The sequence below is a fragment of the Pleurodeles waltl genome, chromosome 10 (assembly GCF_031143425.1).
Source record: "Pleurodeles waltl isolate 20211129_DDA chromosome 10, aPleWal1.hap1.20221129, whole genome shotgun sequence".
NCBI lineage: Eukaryota > Metazoa > Chordata > Amphibia > Caudata > Salamandridae > Pleurodeles > Pleurodeles waltl.
In genome coordinates this window covers 254,579,391-254,595,980 of record NC_090449.1, presented here as the reverse complement: position 1 = coordinate 254,595,980, position 16,590 = coordinate 254,579,391, and the positions used below count along the sequence as shown (strand labels likewise).

Here is a 16,590-nt window from a genome sequence, read left to right as displayed (position 1 = left end):
AATGCCCTCACCTCATGCCGCTCGCCCTTGTCCTCAGTCAGCAGAATTATGGCATCAGCTAGCGTTGTAGGCTGTGCCTCAACCTGCTCCACCATCACCTGGCGGGAGCTGTAGATGCACAAAATGTAACCAGAGTAGTCCATCGAGGTGCGTCCACCACCGCTAGTGGGACTGGAAACTGTGAAAGGAAATAGAAACAAAAAACAAAAAATAATAAATAATTTATGCATGGAAAAATGCATGCTCTCTTTATTCTTAATCTGATTAAAAAACAACCTTTATATTTCAGTCGCCCTGGTGGGTACAAACGGTGCCTCTAGTTAAATACTTAACTTATATGCTGTAATGTGACACAGTCCACATTGATGAGTGATAAATTATCCATTAAATATTAAATGTAGCCTAATCAGTCAAGTTAAATGCTACTACACCAATTCTATTGCATCTCACAGAAGAAACGTTTTTTCAGGGATGAATCCAATTTGTTTTGCATTAAAAAACATGGTAGACATGTACAAAGACCGATTACATTCTCTGCAACACATATACAGCTCAATCCTGACATGCAGCACAAATTAGTTTTCCAACAGAGGCAGCCTAGCACAACCCTTCAATAAACCCATGAATTCCACTCTGCTTGCACATCAAACACCACTCATTCAAGCCGCTCTCTTTTGACTTTCATAATCGGTCCTAACCAACTTAGACCCTCCTAAATAAAGCAGCACATGGCCATGCATTTTGAACCAGACATGTATTAACCTTGCTAGTCTCTTACATATGCCACTCATTCATTCCCGTCAATGCATTTCACCTATGAATTACTGCCGGTTACCCTGAGAAGTGGAGGAGGAGCCTGGCATAGACGTATGCCAGTGGTTGAAGGCACAGGATACAACAGCATACTCGCCCGGTTCCAGCATGACGTCACAGCCGACAAACTTTTTGACTGCTCGCTTGCTGTGTGCCACTAGCCGGCCAAGGGCTAGCTTATTCCCACTGCTGAAGGAGGCACGGAACACCATGATGCAGAGGTCCAGCAGGTGGCTGTCTACGGTGTCCGAGCGCCTGCAAGGGAAGACGGAAACAAGGCATGGTAAAAAAAATAAAAGAATGCAGTGGCGAACACCATAAAACAGCATTATTTATTTCAAAGCACTCAATCTCTATGTTCCAGGGCTAATTATATGGAGTTGGAGGTGCAACATGGCTATTTTGCCATAAAGTATATCATAGGATGAGACTTGAGAGCCATTATATTTCAAGTTATAAGTTACAATAAGCTTGAATAACTTCAGCCACAGGTAGGAAATGCATTTTAGGGCTTGCCATCTAACACAGGGGCACAGTAGATGCCTATCCGTGCCATTCCGTATAAATTTGCAAACTCTAACTTCACCAAACATTATGGTTTACTTTAATACCAACAGTCCCGTTTAAGACCGGGCATAGGCATAGGGTTAGTCGTTATATCCATCTAGGACAATCTAAAACTCACAGAGAACAAAAACAGAGTAGCTGCCTTACTTCTTCTGGATTAATCAACTGCATTGACACTGTCCAACACCACATGCCACTGCAAAGACCTCACATTATCGAAGTCTGTAAAAATGCTTTAAAATGGATAGCTTATTATCTTACAGACATACAAAGTGTAGTCTACCTACCCGCTTTCACATCACCAACTCACACACAACACTGTGGCATCCCTCAGGTGCCCATAATATTCCCTCTATTATTCCACATCTACCTAACAACCTTACCAGACTTGATTAAATGATACAACTTCACCAGTTACAAATATACAGATGTCATCCAAATCATTTTAAAAATGGAAAGTCCGAAGACCTCAGCAAATCAAAACTCAACTGCCTTCATGCCATAAACACATGGATGATGAATAGCTATCTAATGCTCAATATTGGAAAGACAGAGATTATGATATGAGGACAATGGGAAAACTAAAAGCCTGCCACCAAATGGGCTAAGGAACTTAATGCCCCTCTAACAACATCAAGAGAAGTTTGAAAACTACGAGTAACCAAGGATTCAGACTTATCCTTACACATGCCAACTATGTCACAAAGAGAGCATTCTACACAATATAAAGCACTGAGTCACATCTTTCCATACCAACATAAATTGCAAGTCATTCTCAGGCTCCACTGTTTTCTAATTGCTGGAAGGGCAATGTTCAAGGCACTCTGCATTATCCATGGAAGGAAAAGGATTGCTATACCAACAGGGTAAATTCAAGCAATATAAACCAAACAGAACACTGTGCTCCAAGTTTGCACCACTTATCATACCACCTTACCAAATGATACACTTATGAGGTACTGCTTTCTCAGTACAAGATGCCACACTCTGGAATTCAGTACCAGCTAGTATCAGAAGCACCCAACACAAAATCTCAGATTGGACAACCCAGTGCAGTAACCACCCCATACATCTATCTGCTGAGCTGTTTCAATGCAACCAATGCTACCAGCGTGCTGAAAACCATAAAAATGTGCATCTGCCTCTTACAATTAACGATCCAAACACTCTCCCACAACATGATAACTGCACCTAACAGCACCTCGGTGGTCAACACGCACAACACTGAACACCTGCGATGTAAGAACACAACAAAAACAACTTCCTTCCAACCACACACCCTACATGATATAGCATGCCACTCATGTAGGCAAGACCAACATAAAGGGGTAGTAAGCGCTTTATAAATGCTGCAGTACCATACAACAGTGCAGAGCACGCAGGCCAATGCATGGGGGTTGGGTCAAAACTGGGAAGGAGCTGCGAGGTACAAATGGTACGGTCACACTGAGGTCTCTATAGCGAAGACCGCAATGAATCAGGGTCGGACTGGCATGTAGGAAAATTTGGCAGTGCCTGAAGGACTGTTCTGACAGACAGTGGGTGAGGCAAGTGGGTAGGGCAGTTTGTGGTCCTGTTTTAAGGTCTGGCTCTTACTGTTAAGCACTGCCTGCACCAATCACAAATGCTTGTAGTCTCCCATGCCTTGCAAAACACCTATACAGCATGCCATGACATGTTCAAAACTTGACTGATTTGCAAAAGTGAGTCACTTTTTCAGGTACATTGTTTGCTAGAGGGGGATACATTTATTTTGGTGTTGGGCCTATTTTTTTTTTTTTTAACCAGTCCGACTCTGGGGTCTGCCCTGGGCACCACTGAAAGATAAACCAAGGCTGCATCCTAGGAAACTAACGAGGTATAAAGGAATAGCAGAAAATCCCTATCTCAGTCACAAAAGAAGGCCTAGAAAACCTGCTTGCTGACTGGCAGAAAGGGTTTGAGTAAACACTGTGGGGAACTATGGTTACCTTTCAAACAGAACAAGGCATACACTTTACTGGCATCAGGTAGATATGCAATAAGTGTCAAATGTCTGTTGAAAATTAATCCAACAATGGAACAACTCATGGACATGCTCATTGCAAATTTAGAGAGCAAAGCGAAATTCTGCACAGAGAAGTACAAGGATTTAGAAAATAGATCCATATAGGATAATATCTGGATTAGTAAACTCAAGGAAGGCACCAGGAGAAGCAATATCAATATCTGCCCCCTTGAGATACTTAGGAGGGTATTGAAGTTGGAAGCTGTTTACCAAACAGGAATAGTTAGAGGGCACATGGTGGACCAAAGATCAACAGAAATAGATAAGTTCAGGAGGTATTGTGGCAAAAAGTGGCAGAATACCAGCTGAACAAGGAATTATTCCAAGCTAGCAAGATACCCAACATCCCATACTTCAACAGCCGGATACTGCTCTTTCATGATTTCTCAGCAGTGACTGTGCAGAGTAGGAGAAGCTTTAGACTTTTAACCCGGGAATTAAATAGGAAACATTACGTTTTGATGGTTACTCCCATTAGGGCTATATTCTTCCGGGCACTGAGAAGAGAGAACAATTCCAGCCTTGAAGGAAGGCATGAAAGTGATCAAGGTACCATAGGCACCCACAGTGACAGCAGACTCACACAAAGATCCACAATCAAGAAATGGCTTGACGAAGGGAAAGCATTTAACAAACTACCAAAAAATTATAAGGACAGATCATTAAAAAGGAAAGGAGGTAAAACGACTGTTAACGGATAATCTACCATGGGCAAAAGAGGCCTGGGTGTGCAACTCACTAGGGAATTCAAGCAAAATCACTCACAGTGCAAACCAGATTCCATTATTCCCATACAAGTGGGACAGTAGTGCAACAGGCAAAAAAGGGGGGCAAAAATGAAGAGTGAAGCAGCACACTGTGGGTGAGAAGCTTGGATGGCGATAGCATATATTCGATCAACAGCAGATGGTGTAACGATTTATGGGGGTGAAAGTGGGGGTGTGGGTTGCTCAAAATCAAAGGGGGAAGGAGCAAAGGAGCACACCTCTGGCCCACCTCCCAAATGAGTGAGGAATATGGAAACACTGATAACACTGGGCAACAAGGCCCAAACATTTTTATCTTTACATAAGCAGGCAGAGGCCTTACATAGAAACATCCTGGGTGAAGGATGGGGAAACTAGGGACAAGCATACCTAAGTGGTACTTGAGAATACCATAATGAGAATGTATATACAAATTATGGTACATGACATCAACAAGGCTCCACCAGATATTCCCAGCGGTGCCGGACTGATGGCAGTATTGCTCAAAACAACAGGGTTTTTTGTTTCACATTTGGTGGGAGTGCTCAGTCATCACCTTGTACTAGAAGGAGGTCCTTAGCCACCCAAGAGAGGAGTTGAGATATCCAGTCTCCTTGAACAACTGGGTTAGGTATTGATGGGCTTCAGTGCGGGTTGACTTACTGATCATGTGGAAGCAGTGACTAAGATAATCCTAGCAGTATGATGATCTAGCGCATATTGAGAGACACTTTAGTAAGATATGGAATCCACTCTTCAGTTATACAGCATGCACTGAACAACCTATACACCACACCACCAAAATGACATTAGAAAGATGTATACAAACACCGCAGACTGCTGTCTTAAAAAAAAAAAAAAAAAAAAAAAAAAGGGGAGTTCAGCCTGGATTACAGTATCATGGAGAATACCTCAAAAAAATTAAATTGTTTTTTTATGTGAGTGCACCATAATTTTGTGCGGATGGGATTATTCAGATTTATGTTTTCTGTGCTTGTGAATGTGTTCAAATGTAATTTGTCAATTCCCATCTTCTTAACCTGATAGGTGCGGGCGTCACCAGGGAGAATTTCTTTTTGCATTCAAACCCCCCATCAGGAGACACGGAAGAGCTTCTGTGTCTCCCCTCAGCCCAATTTTTTGAATAGTTGTATGGTTTCCCTTGGGGGGCACTATGGCCACCTCTCAGGGAAACCATACAGCTATGGCGATCACTTTTGTCAATGCCTGTCTGTGGTTTCCCTGGGGACTGCGAACGGCCCCCAGGAAAACCACACCAACATATAAAAGTGACCTCTCTATATATATATATATTCGCTTCCAGGTCTCTTGCAGCTCGCGTCTTCAAAGCAATGCACATACTTCATCTGACGCGTTTCAACTGTAGATTTTAGGCAGCAATGAAAAAGTCAAGTAACTCTTGTGACTATGTTTCTGCTAGAAAAGGATCTGACTTTTGTCTAGTGGCAGTTGTGATGCCATAAATTAGCGCAGAAGGTTTATATGCCTACTGCAAAGATCAAAACTGTATTATATGTGAATAGCTGAGTGGATTAGTAAAGCCAGCCATTACCTGCACTATAATACAAATTAAATATATGTGCGAGGGGGGCTATGGAGAGATGAAGGGCACTTTTGCTGGGTGGTAGTGAGGGAATCCGAGGAGGAGGTCATGGGAGTGGGAGCACCAAAAATGACTGTTGGACTGTGACGACTGGTATGTGACAAGGTGAAGTAATAGTGTCTTTTTTGTGTTTTTGAGTATCTTGAGAGAAAGTGCTGATTGAGGGAAGAAGAGAAGGTAAGGGGACCTTTACAGTTCCACGAATCACACACACACCAACCAGCAATTTTGAGACTGTTTACGTAGGCTACTGTTTTAGAGCGACAGTTTTGCCAGTAGCAGAAATGGCATCTCGTTGGATGACTGCTGCTCAAGCCCTAACTCAGGTTATAGAGGACAGCTCTGACGTAGGATCAGAGACTGAGACAGCAGATACGGACAGCATCTGGGGGACAGGAGAATGGCGCAGACTCTGGGAGTGATTTTTCCAGTCGGAGGAGTCCCATCCGTTAACTCCTTTTCCGGTGATTCTGAGGGAGGTGATGAGGACAGCCCTGCTGTCCCTTCAAAAGCATAGTCCGTGAGGTGGGACAATATCAGGTTAGCCCAACCCAGAGAGCAGGTGCATGCGGCAGCAAGCAGAGAGAGTACTCTCTTGGGAGCTCCCCAATTTAGTTCATTCCCAAATTCCACCGCCCAAATCGTATTGTGGAGACATCAAAATTATCTATTACAAAACAACCTGGTTTTGTAAGGCAGGGACCAGTGTTTTTGGTCCTGGGCTCGGTAGGGAACCTACCAAACCCAGACATTTCTGGAAACTAGACACCGAAGGCAGTCCACGGAGGTGTGGATTGTGCAGATTCCCCAAAGTTTTCTTACCCAGAATACCCTGCAAAGGTGAAATGTTGAATTAAAAAATCTTTTTTCTTGCATTTCCGTCACACAAACTACAGGAATATGCTGGTATTCACAAAATTCCTACCACCCAGTGTTTCCCCACCTGTCCTCATAAAAACGCTACCTCACTTGAGTGCCTGTACCCAGTGCCTGCATCAGGAATGGATCACCCCAGGGTCAACAGTTGCTCTCATGTAAGGACTAACATTGACCGTTGTGTGATCTTTTACTGACAGGGGCACTAGGCCTACCCACACAAGTGAGGTACCATTTTTATCAGGTGACTTGGGGGAATGCTGGGTGGAAGGATATTTGTGGTTCCTCTCAGATTTCATAACTTTCTATCACCGAAATGTGAGGAAAAGGTGTTCTTTTGCCACATTTTCAGGTTTTCAGAGGATTCTAGGTAACAGAACCTGGTGAGAGCGCCACAGGTTACTGCATCGTGGGTTCCCCTAGGTGTCTCGTTTTCGGAAATGTCCAGGTTTGCTAGGTTTTCCTAGGTGTCAGCTGAGCTAGAGGCCAAAATCCACAGCTAGGCACTTTGCAAAAAACAGGTCAGTTTTCTTTGGGAAAATGTGATGTGTCCATGTTGTGTTTTGGGGCATTTGCTGTCGCAGGAACTAGGCCTACCAACACAAGTGAGGTACCATTTTTATATCGGGAGACGAGGGGGGGAGCTGGCTGGAAGGAAATTTGTGGCTCCTCTCAGATTCCAGAACTTTCCAGCACCAAAATGTGAGGAAAAGGTGTTTTGTGTTTTTTTGCCAAATTTTGAGGTTTGCAAAGGATTCTGGGCAACAGAACCTAGTGAGAGCCCCACAAGTCACCCCATTCTGAATTACCCTAGGTGTCTAGTTTTAAAAAAATGTATAGGTGTCCTACGTTTCCCCAAGGTGTCGACTGAGCTAGAGGCCACAATCCACAGCTAGGCACTTTGCAAAAAAACAGGTCAGTTTTCTTTGGGAAAATGTGATGTGTCCACGTTGTGTTTTGGGGCATTTCCTGTCGCGGGTGCTAGGCCTACCCATACAAGTGAGGTACCATTTTTATCGGGAGACATGGGGGAATGCCGGGTGGAAGGAAGTTTGTGGCTCCTCTCAGATTCCAGAACTGTGCAGCACCGAAATGTGAGGGAAAAGTGTTTTTTTTGCAAAATTTTGAGGTTTTAAAAGGATTCTGGGTAACAGAACCTAGTGAGAGCCCCACAAGTAACCCCATCCTGGATTCCCCTATGTGTCTAATTTTCAAGTATGCACAGGTTTGCTAGGTTTCCCTAGGTGCCGGCTGAGCTATAGGTCAAAATCCACAGCTAGGCACTTTCCAAAAAACACGTCAGATTTCAATGTAAAAATGTGATGTGTCCATGTTGCCTTTCCTGTCGTGGGCACTGGGCGTACCCACACAAGTGAGGTACCATTTGTATCGGGAGACTTGGGGGAACACAGAATAGCAGAACAAGTGTTATTGCCCCTTGTATTTCTCTACATTGTTTCCTTCCAAATGTAAGACAGTGTGTAAAAAAAAGAAGTCTATTTGAGAAATGCCCTGTAATTCACATGCTAGTATGAGCACCCCTGAATTCAGAGATGTGCAAATAACCACTGCTTCTCAACACCTTATCTTGTGCCCATTTTGGAAACACAAAGGTTTCCGTGATACCTATTTTTCACTTTTTTTATTTCACCAAATGAATTGCTGTATACCTGGTTTAGAATGAAAACCCGCTGCAAGGTGCAGCTCCTTTATTGGTTCTGGGTACCCAGAGTTTTTGATGAACCTACAAGCCCTATATCCCCGCAACCACAAAAGTCCAGCAGACGTAACAGTATATTGCTTTAAAAAATCTGCCATAGCAGGAAAAAGTCATAGAAGAAAACGTGGACAAAAAGTACTCTTTCACCTCAATTTCAATATTTTTTTATTCTACCTGTTACTTTCTGAAGGAAAACCTTGAAGGATCTGCACAAATGACCCCTTGCTGAATTCAAAATGTTGTCTACTTTTCAGAAATGTTTAGCTATCCGGATCCAGCATTGGTTTCACACCCATTTCTGTCACAAACTGGAAGAAGGCTGAAAGCACAAAAAATAGTAAAAATGGAGTATGTCCCAGTAAAATGCCAAAATTGTGTTGAAAAATGTGTTTTTCTGATTCATGTCTGCCTGTTCCTGAAAGCTGGGAATATGGAGATTTTAGCACTGCAACCCTTTTGTTGATGCCATTTTCAGGGGGAAAAAACATGCTTTCTGATGTAGCCCTTTTCCCATTTTTCTGAAAAGAAAAGTGAAATTTTAGCAATTTTTTGGCAAATTTATTGGTCTCCTCCAGGGGAACCCACAGCTCAAGAAGAGTAGTGAGGCACTGAACACCTTATGGTGACTGCTAGGCAGATGAGAGGTTGCATACTAAGCAGTACATCTTTCAGTACGTGAATGTGATAAAGGGCGAAAGCTGGATCTGTGTTTTGCTCTAAGGCACATTCATGAACCCCTCAGCATGCTGTGGTGATACTCGAGGAAGCAGGACAGCCTGCCCTTCAAGCACATTGCCAGCACCAGTGTGAGGAGGGGAATTGGTAGTGGTAGGTTGCAGCAGAAGCATCCATGTTACTGCCTTGGACACAAGTGCTGAAAATGGCATGGTTAAATGCTTACCCATCTCTTATGTCTTCGAAGAAAATCGAGCTATGAATTATGTGTTAACAGAACTCTCTTACATGTACTAAAAAACTAGACACAGAGTTCCAACTGATTTAAAATAACTTCATTATTCACAGGCCAGAACCATAATATATCCATCTGTGAATCACTGTACTACTTTACACTAATAATGACCTCCAGCTGTTTGGTTTCCACTGCCTCCATGCTCCTACTTTATTAAGCAGGAATTTAAGGTGAAAACAGGATAATGCAAACAGCTCCTACAGTGCTGTCTCCCACCACTCACAGCAGGAACACTCTTTATACTGCCACTCCAATGGCTTCTGGTCTGGGTTTATCAGGTGAGCCAAAAAGTGAGATGCCATGTACCAACTCCAGGGACTAAACTGTACCAAGAGATGCCAGTCACAAAGTAGTAAGCATTTATGAACTTTCACTTCCCTCATGTGTAACACTAAAGACCCTCTCAAGTTACTTTTCAATTAAAGTGTGGTTTCTGCCATTCAGAATTATGAAACAAGAACCAGGTGATGGGAGGGAGGATCAGAGCGGCAGGGCCACCACACCCCTAAAATCTATAACATAGCTAGACAGTTTGATTACACCAGGAGCAGAGAACGAAGACTTTATCCAAGTCACAAAGAGTGACTTCAGGGTTACTGGACCACTCCAATCCACTTTTTCCCAGTGTTTATCACACCTACAGATAAATGAATGCCTCTCTGTCACGGCCTCATACCAGTTCATACATGCAGTGGGGCAATAGGTGGTTTTGGAACAAGAGGTGTTAAAATGAGCTTTCCAAGGGAAATTATCAGTCACTTTATTTTCATTATTTCCAGTACACTCGCTGTGCCAGACAGGCACCCTTATCCTGTTCATATGGCTCATATCCGTGCAAGTGCTGCAGATCACATTTTAAGGCAAAGATCGGCTTCCATGTTCTACATTTCAAGGGGGAGCATAATGCACAAGTACCAAAGCCACTACCTAGTACTTTAGCGTACCCTAGGGGCACATACCTGCTGCCCTCCTGGAAGAGGGCAAACTCCACGGACGTGCGCTCCACTACTGTCAGAGAAGTCACCGTCATGGGCCCACTCGCTCGGTTGGGGAAGACGCCCTGCACCCGGACCTCATGCCAGTCTGAATGGATCTTGCATATATCCACAGAGTCAAAGTACCTGCCGCAGGTAGACGAAAAAGAGGAAACTGGTCAGGCCCTGTAGCAACTTTAAATTTGTGTGATTGACATTTATAGTATATATGAATTACATGGAACATGGACAAACTATCGCAACTCCTACAAGAGAATCAACAATTACAACGGCAAGCATTACCAGGACATATAAAACACATATGTACAGGTCCTGCCTTTTACCTACATAGCACCCTGCCCTCTGGGTTACCTAAAGCCTTCCTTAGGGGTGACATATATGGAGAAAAAAGAGTGTTTGAGGCTTGGCAAGTACTTTTCAATGCCAAGTCGAAGTGGCAGTGAAACTACGCACACAGGGCTTGCAATGGCAGGCCTGAGACATGGTTAAGGGTTATTTATGTGGGTGGCAGAGTCAGTGCTGTAGGCCCACTAGTAATATTTAATAATTTACAGGCCCTGGGCACATGTAGTGCACTTTACTAGGGACTTACAAGTAAATCAAATATGCTAATTGGGGATAAACCAATGTTACGATGATGAAGGGAGAGAGCATATGAACTTTATCAATGGTTAGCAGAAGTAAAGTGCACAGAGGCCTAGAACCAGCAAAAATAGTGTAAGAAAAGTGGAGGGAGGCAGGCAAAAAGTTGGAGGATATCCACATCCTAAGGCTGACAGGTCTAATATGCGCTTTAGCTGTTTTTATTTTAACAAAAAAGCGTATTTGATATGGCAACTAACACTTTTGATTGGGTGAGCAGAACTATCTACAGTAGAGAAGAAAAAATGTAGCTATGAGGCTATTGTTTGGGAATATACATACATTACATAATGAAGAAAAAAGATGAAGTGGTAAAAGGTTCGATTCTTAAAGCGGTAGGCAGTGTTGTCCATTTCTAAGCTTCCCAGATCTAATCCTGAAAAACTGCACTTTGGCCGCAAGCCCAGCAACTAGAATTCACTCAGGGGAGAGGATGTAGCACAGCGGTCAGAGCAACCGCCTTGGGAGCTGGAGATCTGGGTTTGACTCTTGGCATCGGCGCGCTATATACATCTACAATTCATTTCTAATGGAGAAATATATATTGATGCACTAAACAATGAAGCCTGAATGATGTCTGTAGGAAGTTGGCTCTGTATGTGCTATTTCAAAGTAAGGAATAGCATGCACAGAGTCCAAGGGTTCCCCTTAGAGGTAAAATAGTGGTAAAAAGAGATAATACTAATGCTCTATTTTGTGGTAGTGTGGTCGAGCAGTAGGCTTATCCAAGGAGTAGTGTTAAGCATTTGTTGTACATACACATAGACAATAAATGAGGTACACACACTCAGAGACAAATCCAGCCAATAGGTTTTGTTATAGAAAAATATATTTTCTTAGTTTATTTTAAGAACCACAGGTTCACATTTTACATGTAATAGCTCTTTTGAAAGGTATTGCAGGTAAGTACTCTAGGAACTTTGAATCATTACTTTAGCATGTATACTTTTCACATAAAACACAATAAGCTGTTTTAAAAGTGGACACTGTGCAATTTTCACAGTTCCTGGGGGAGGTAAGTTATTGTTAGTTTCAACAGGTAAGTAAGTCACTTACAGGTTTGAGTTTTTGGTCCAAGGTAGCCCACCGTTGGGGGTTCAGAGCAACCCCAAAGTTATCACACCAGCAGCTCAGGGCCGGTCAGGTGCAAAGGTCAAAGAGGTGCCCAAAACACATAGGCTTCAATGGAGAGAAGGGGGTGCCCCGGTTCCAGTCTGCCAGCAGGTAAGTACCCGCGTCTTCGGAGGGCAGACCAGGGGGGTTTTGTAGGGCACCGGGGGGGGACACAAGTCAGCACAAAAAGTACACCCTCAGCAGCGCAGGGGCGGCCGGGTGCAGTGTGCAAACACGTGTCGGGTTTTTAATGGAAGTCAATGAGAGGATCAAGGGATCTCTTCAGCGTCGCAGGCAGGCAAGGGGGGGGCTCCTCGGGGTAGCCACCACCTGGACAAGGGAGAGGGCCTCCTGGGGGTCACTCCTGCACAGAAGTTCCGTTTCTTTAGGCGCTGGGGGCTGCGGGTGCAGGGTCTTTTCCAGGCGTCGGGAAATGGAGTTCAGACAGTCGCGGTCAGGGGGAGCCTGGGGATTCCTTCTGCAGGCGTCGCTGTGGGGGCTCAGGGGGGACAACTTTGGTTACTCACAGTCGTAGAGTCGCCGGAGGGTCCTCCCTGAGTTGGTTGTTCTCCACCAGTCGAGTCGGGGTCGCCGGGTGCAGTGTTGCAAGTCTCACGCTTCTTGCGGGGAGTTGCAGGGGTCTTTAAATCTGCTCCTTGTAACAAAGTTGCAGTTCTTTTGGAGCAGTGCCGCTGTCCTCGGGAGTTTCTTGTCTTTTTCGAAGCAGGGCAGTCCTCAGAGGATTCAGAGGTCGCTGGTCCCTTGGAAAGCGTCGCTGGAGCAGGGTTCTTTGGAAGGCAGGAGACAGGCCGGTAAGTCTGGGGCCAAGGCAGTTGGTGTCTTCTGGTCTTCCTCTGCAGGGGTCTTTCAGCTCGGCAGTCCTTCTTCTTGTAGTTGCAGGAATCTAATTTCTAGGTTCAGGGAGAGCCCTTAAATACTAAATTTAAGGGCGTGTTTAGGTCTGGGGGGTTAGTAGCCAATGGCTACTAGCCCTGAGGGTGGGTACACCCTCTTTGTGCCTCCTCCCAAGGGGAGGGGGTCACATCCCTAATCCTATTGGGGGAATCCTCCATCTGCAAGATGGAGGATTTCTAAAAGTTAGAGTCACCTCAGCTCAGGACACCTTAGGGGCTGTCCTGACTGGTCAGTGACTCCTCCTTGTTATTCTCATTATTTTCTCCGGCCTTGCCGCCAAAAGTGGGGGCCGGGGCCGGAGGGGGCGGGCAACTCCACTAGCTGGAGTGTCCTGCGGTGCTGTGACAAAGGGGTGAGCCTTTGAGGCTCACCGCCAGGTGTTACAGCTCCTGCCTGGGGGAGGTGTTAGCATCTCCACCCAGTGCAGGCTTTGTTACTGGCCTCAGAGTGACAAAGGCACTCTCCCCATGGGGCCAGCAACATGTCTCTAGTGTGGCAGGCTGCTGGAACCAGTCAGCCTACACAGATAGTCGGTTAAGTTTCAGGGGGCACCTCTAAGGTGCCCTCTGTGGTGTATTTTACAATAAAATGTACACTGGCATCAGTGTGCATTTATTGTGCTGAGAAGTTTGATACCAAACTTCCCTGTTTTCAGTGTAGCCATTAGGGTGCTGTGGAGTTCGTGTAAAACAGACCCCCAGACCATATACTCTTATGGCTACCCTGCACTTACAATGTCTAAGGTTTTGCTTAGACACTGTAGGGGCACAGTGCTCATGCACTGGTACCCTCACCTATGGTATAGTGCACCCTGCCTTAGGGCTGTAAGGCCTGCTAGAGGGGTGTCTTACCTATACTGCATAGGCAGTGAGAGGCTGGCATGGCACCCTGAGGGGAGTGCCATGTCGACTTACCCATTTTGCTCTCACTAGCACACACAAGCTGGTAAGCAGTGTGTCTGTGCTGGGTGAGGGGTCTCTAGGGTGGCATAATACATGCTGCAGCCCTTAGAGACCTTTCCTGGCATCAGGGCCCTTGGTACCAGAGGTACCAGTTACAAGGGACTTATCTGGATGCCAGGGTGTGCCAATTGTGGAATCAAAAGTACAGGTTAGGGAAAGAACACTGGTGCTGGGGCCTGGTTAGCAGGCCTCAGCACACTTTCAATTCAAAACATAGCATCAGCAAAGGCAAAAAGTCAGGGGGTAACCATGCCAAGGAGGCATTTCCTTACAATGTCCCTTTTGCAAACGAAGAAAGCAATTTCAAGTAATATTAAAGATTTGCATAAGGTCATAATTTTGCCATCACGGCTACCACAGATATGCCCTAACAGCAACTTCTGGTTATTCATCTACCCATAAACCAAAAATCACTTAAAGATTTCTTTATCTTATGGCTATGGTCTAAATTACTAAAAAGTGGAGTTTCTAACGTGCAGTATAGTTTTATTTAATTGACGCCTCTGTTTTTAAAGGGTGAGTGGACATAGCTGGGGGTCTAGGCTTGATACATTAATTCTTTAAATTGTATAAAACGTTAATTGTCCTGCAGGGCACAAGAGAACAAATGACAGGAACCCACCTTTTCTTATACAAGCATTCAATTAAGGGGGGGGGAGCAATCTGAGTAGCCTTTCTTCACTGGTGTAAAAGGGATAACAATATAATCCATTGCAAGTGCCCTCCTTTTAACAAAGCTTACCTATATGTAGCATTTATATTTTATAGTCCAAGGATAGATTTTTGTCTGGCGTGTATGGTCATTATTAATCTTTATATTTCAAGTGGAAAAGATTCCAAAGTTCCCCTTTGAGCTGCGCGCCAGACCTGTATTGTACCACACTACACAGAAGAGCAGAAATAAACTGTGTAATGAATAAGGATATTAAATTATTATGAAACTTCCTGCTCCTACTTATGTGCTTATGGTACTATCAAGCATCAGTCAGTTTCTCGACAGGTACGGTCATGAAGCGTATCAAATTATTATCTGAGGATCCAGTTGAAAGAGTAGCAAAATACACCTAAGATCGTGTTTAGTTGCCCTCTCTGTTCACAGCACAATATACCAGGACACACTCATACCAATCGATGATGCCCTCTTTTCCCTTTCCACCTTTAATGAGCGTGCATTACTTAGTTCAAACATATTTCCCTCCCTGTGTCTGCTTCAGCCACCTACAGTCACGGCCATACCTCCCCTCTACTATTTTATAATCCTCTGCTGATGTAGACATTGGAGTTAATCATGCCTTTATGTTTGTATCAACAGGTAGTGGCAACATATCAGCTTCTCAGAAAACTGTACAAAGCATCCCTTGTTTCAAATGAGTGAGAAACATGTTTGATGCATCCAAAACAATGAATGGGCCATGATGAATTTAAGACTTGGCAATACAGACGGTCGTCAGATCATGATTTATGCCAATTGGCTATGTTTGTGCTTCATCAAATTTGTAGCCACACTGCAGAGCTGTCTAACATCACGCATTTTAACTTTTTAATAAAGTCCAGCATTGCCCATTTGGCAAAGTCCAGCGTTAGCCATTTGGAAACTTTTGGCCACTTCTAATCCCGTGCCTTGTGCTTTGTTCTTGTTTACGGTCAGTTGGTAAAGATTGGTGTACAGCTGACCAACTAATCTCAAAAACCAACAGTGGACTGGTTCAGAAGGGTGGCAAGATGGTCAGAGTACAATAAGCATTTATCTCAAAAATCTCTCTAGATTAAACTACAAAATGGAGAGCTAAGTATACATGCTTACCCGCCAAACTCCTCTTTCTGCAGGTAAAGCTAAGGTCAGAGAGAACATTTGTGCAATTTTTCAACTGGTGTAGACTTGCATGTGTACATTTTGAAAAACAGAAGGAAGGCAATTATCAGTTATCTACACTTGCAGCCATGAAGTTGCATAATCATAGGTATCGATGGCAAAGACCACAAAACAGCAACAGTTATCAACAACACTGTCTTCCATGCTGAAAGTATTACATAATCTTAACTTCCTCTTGTTCGGTTACGAGTTTACAGCTTGGACTCCTTATTCTCATCTTTTTGTTGTGCGGTCAAGAGTTCACAAAATGGCTGGACTTGCTTGCGCCCCCACTCCTCCACATAGTCTGCGGTCTGCTGTCTTTACACGGTGGAACAGCGTACTGTGTGCTACACACCAGGGACTAGTGTTTGGGCAACGCGGTCTAGCAGAAGGGCAGCATCTGGTGCAACTTGTGGCTCAGCAGGGAGGAGTAACGTTGAATCAATATGCAGCTGTACTGGGTCCAGTTTTGAGCAGAGTGGCTTTGCTGTGAATTTGGTTCAAGTTCTGTGCTGCCTGGAAGCACTGCATAGCGTTGAGGCTGCCACATCCTACCCTGTTTTGGTCGGGCAATGCGAGCGGTCACTGCTGGAGTGGTATGGACAAGCCCAAATCAACATTCTGGGCCAGAGAGTGTTGTGGAATAGCTCTTGTTTCCTCCTCCTCGCTGCAGACAGCTGCCAGGCGCACTCTTTTTCTGCCTCCTTTATTTTTTTCCGCTTCAGTGTGCTCACCTTTATGCGGA

The 16,590-nt window shown here is 44.4% G+C and overlaps 1 protein-coding gene across 3 annotated transcripts in view; it reads right to left on the bottom strand.

Annotated features, from left to right (window-relative positions):
- Window positions 1-16,590, bottom strand: part of CAPN15 (calpain 15) — a 292,664-nt gene that overhangs the window by 24,487 nt on the left and 251,587 nt on the right. For all 3 annotated transcript variants that reach the window (XM_069210362.1, XM_069210360.1, XM_069210361.1), the window contains exons 8-10: window positions 10,323-10,484; window positions 836-1,068; window positions 12-178 (exon numbers count right to left, since the gene is read on the bottom strand). In XM_069210362.1, coding sequence (XP_069066463.1) covers window positions 12-178; window positions 836-1,068; window positions 10,323-10,484 — 562 coding nt within the window. The remainder of the gene's footprint in view (window positions 1-11; window positions 179-835; window positions 1,069-10,322; window positions 10,485-16,590) is intronic.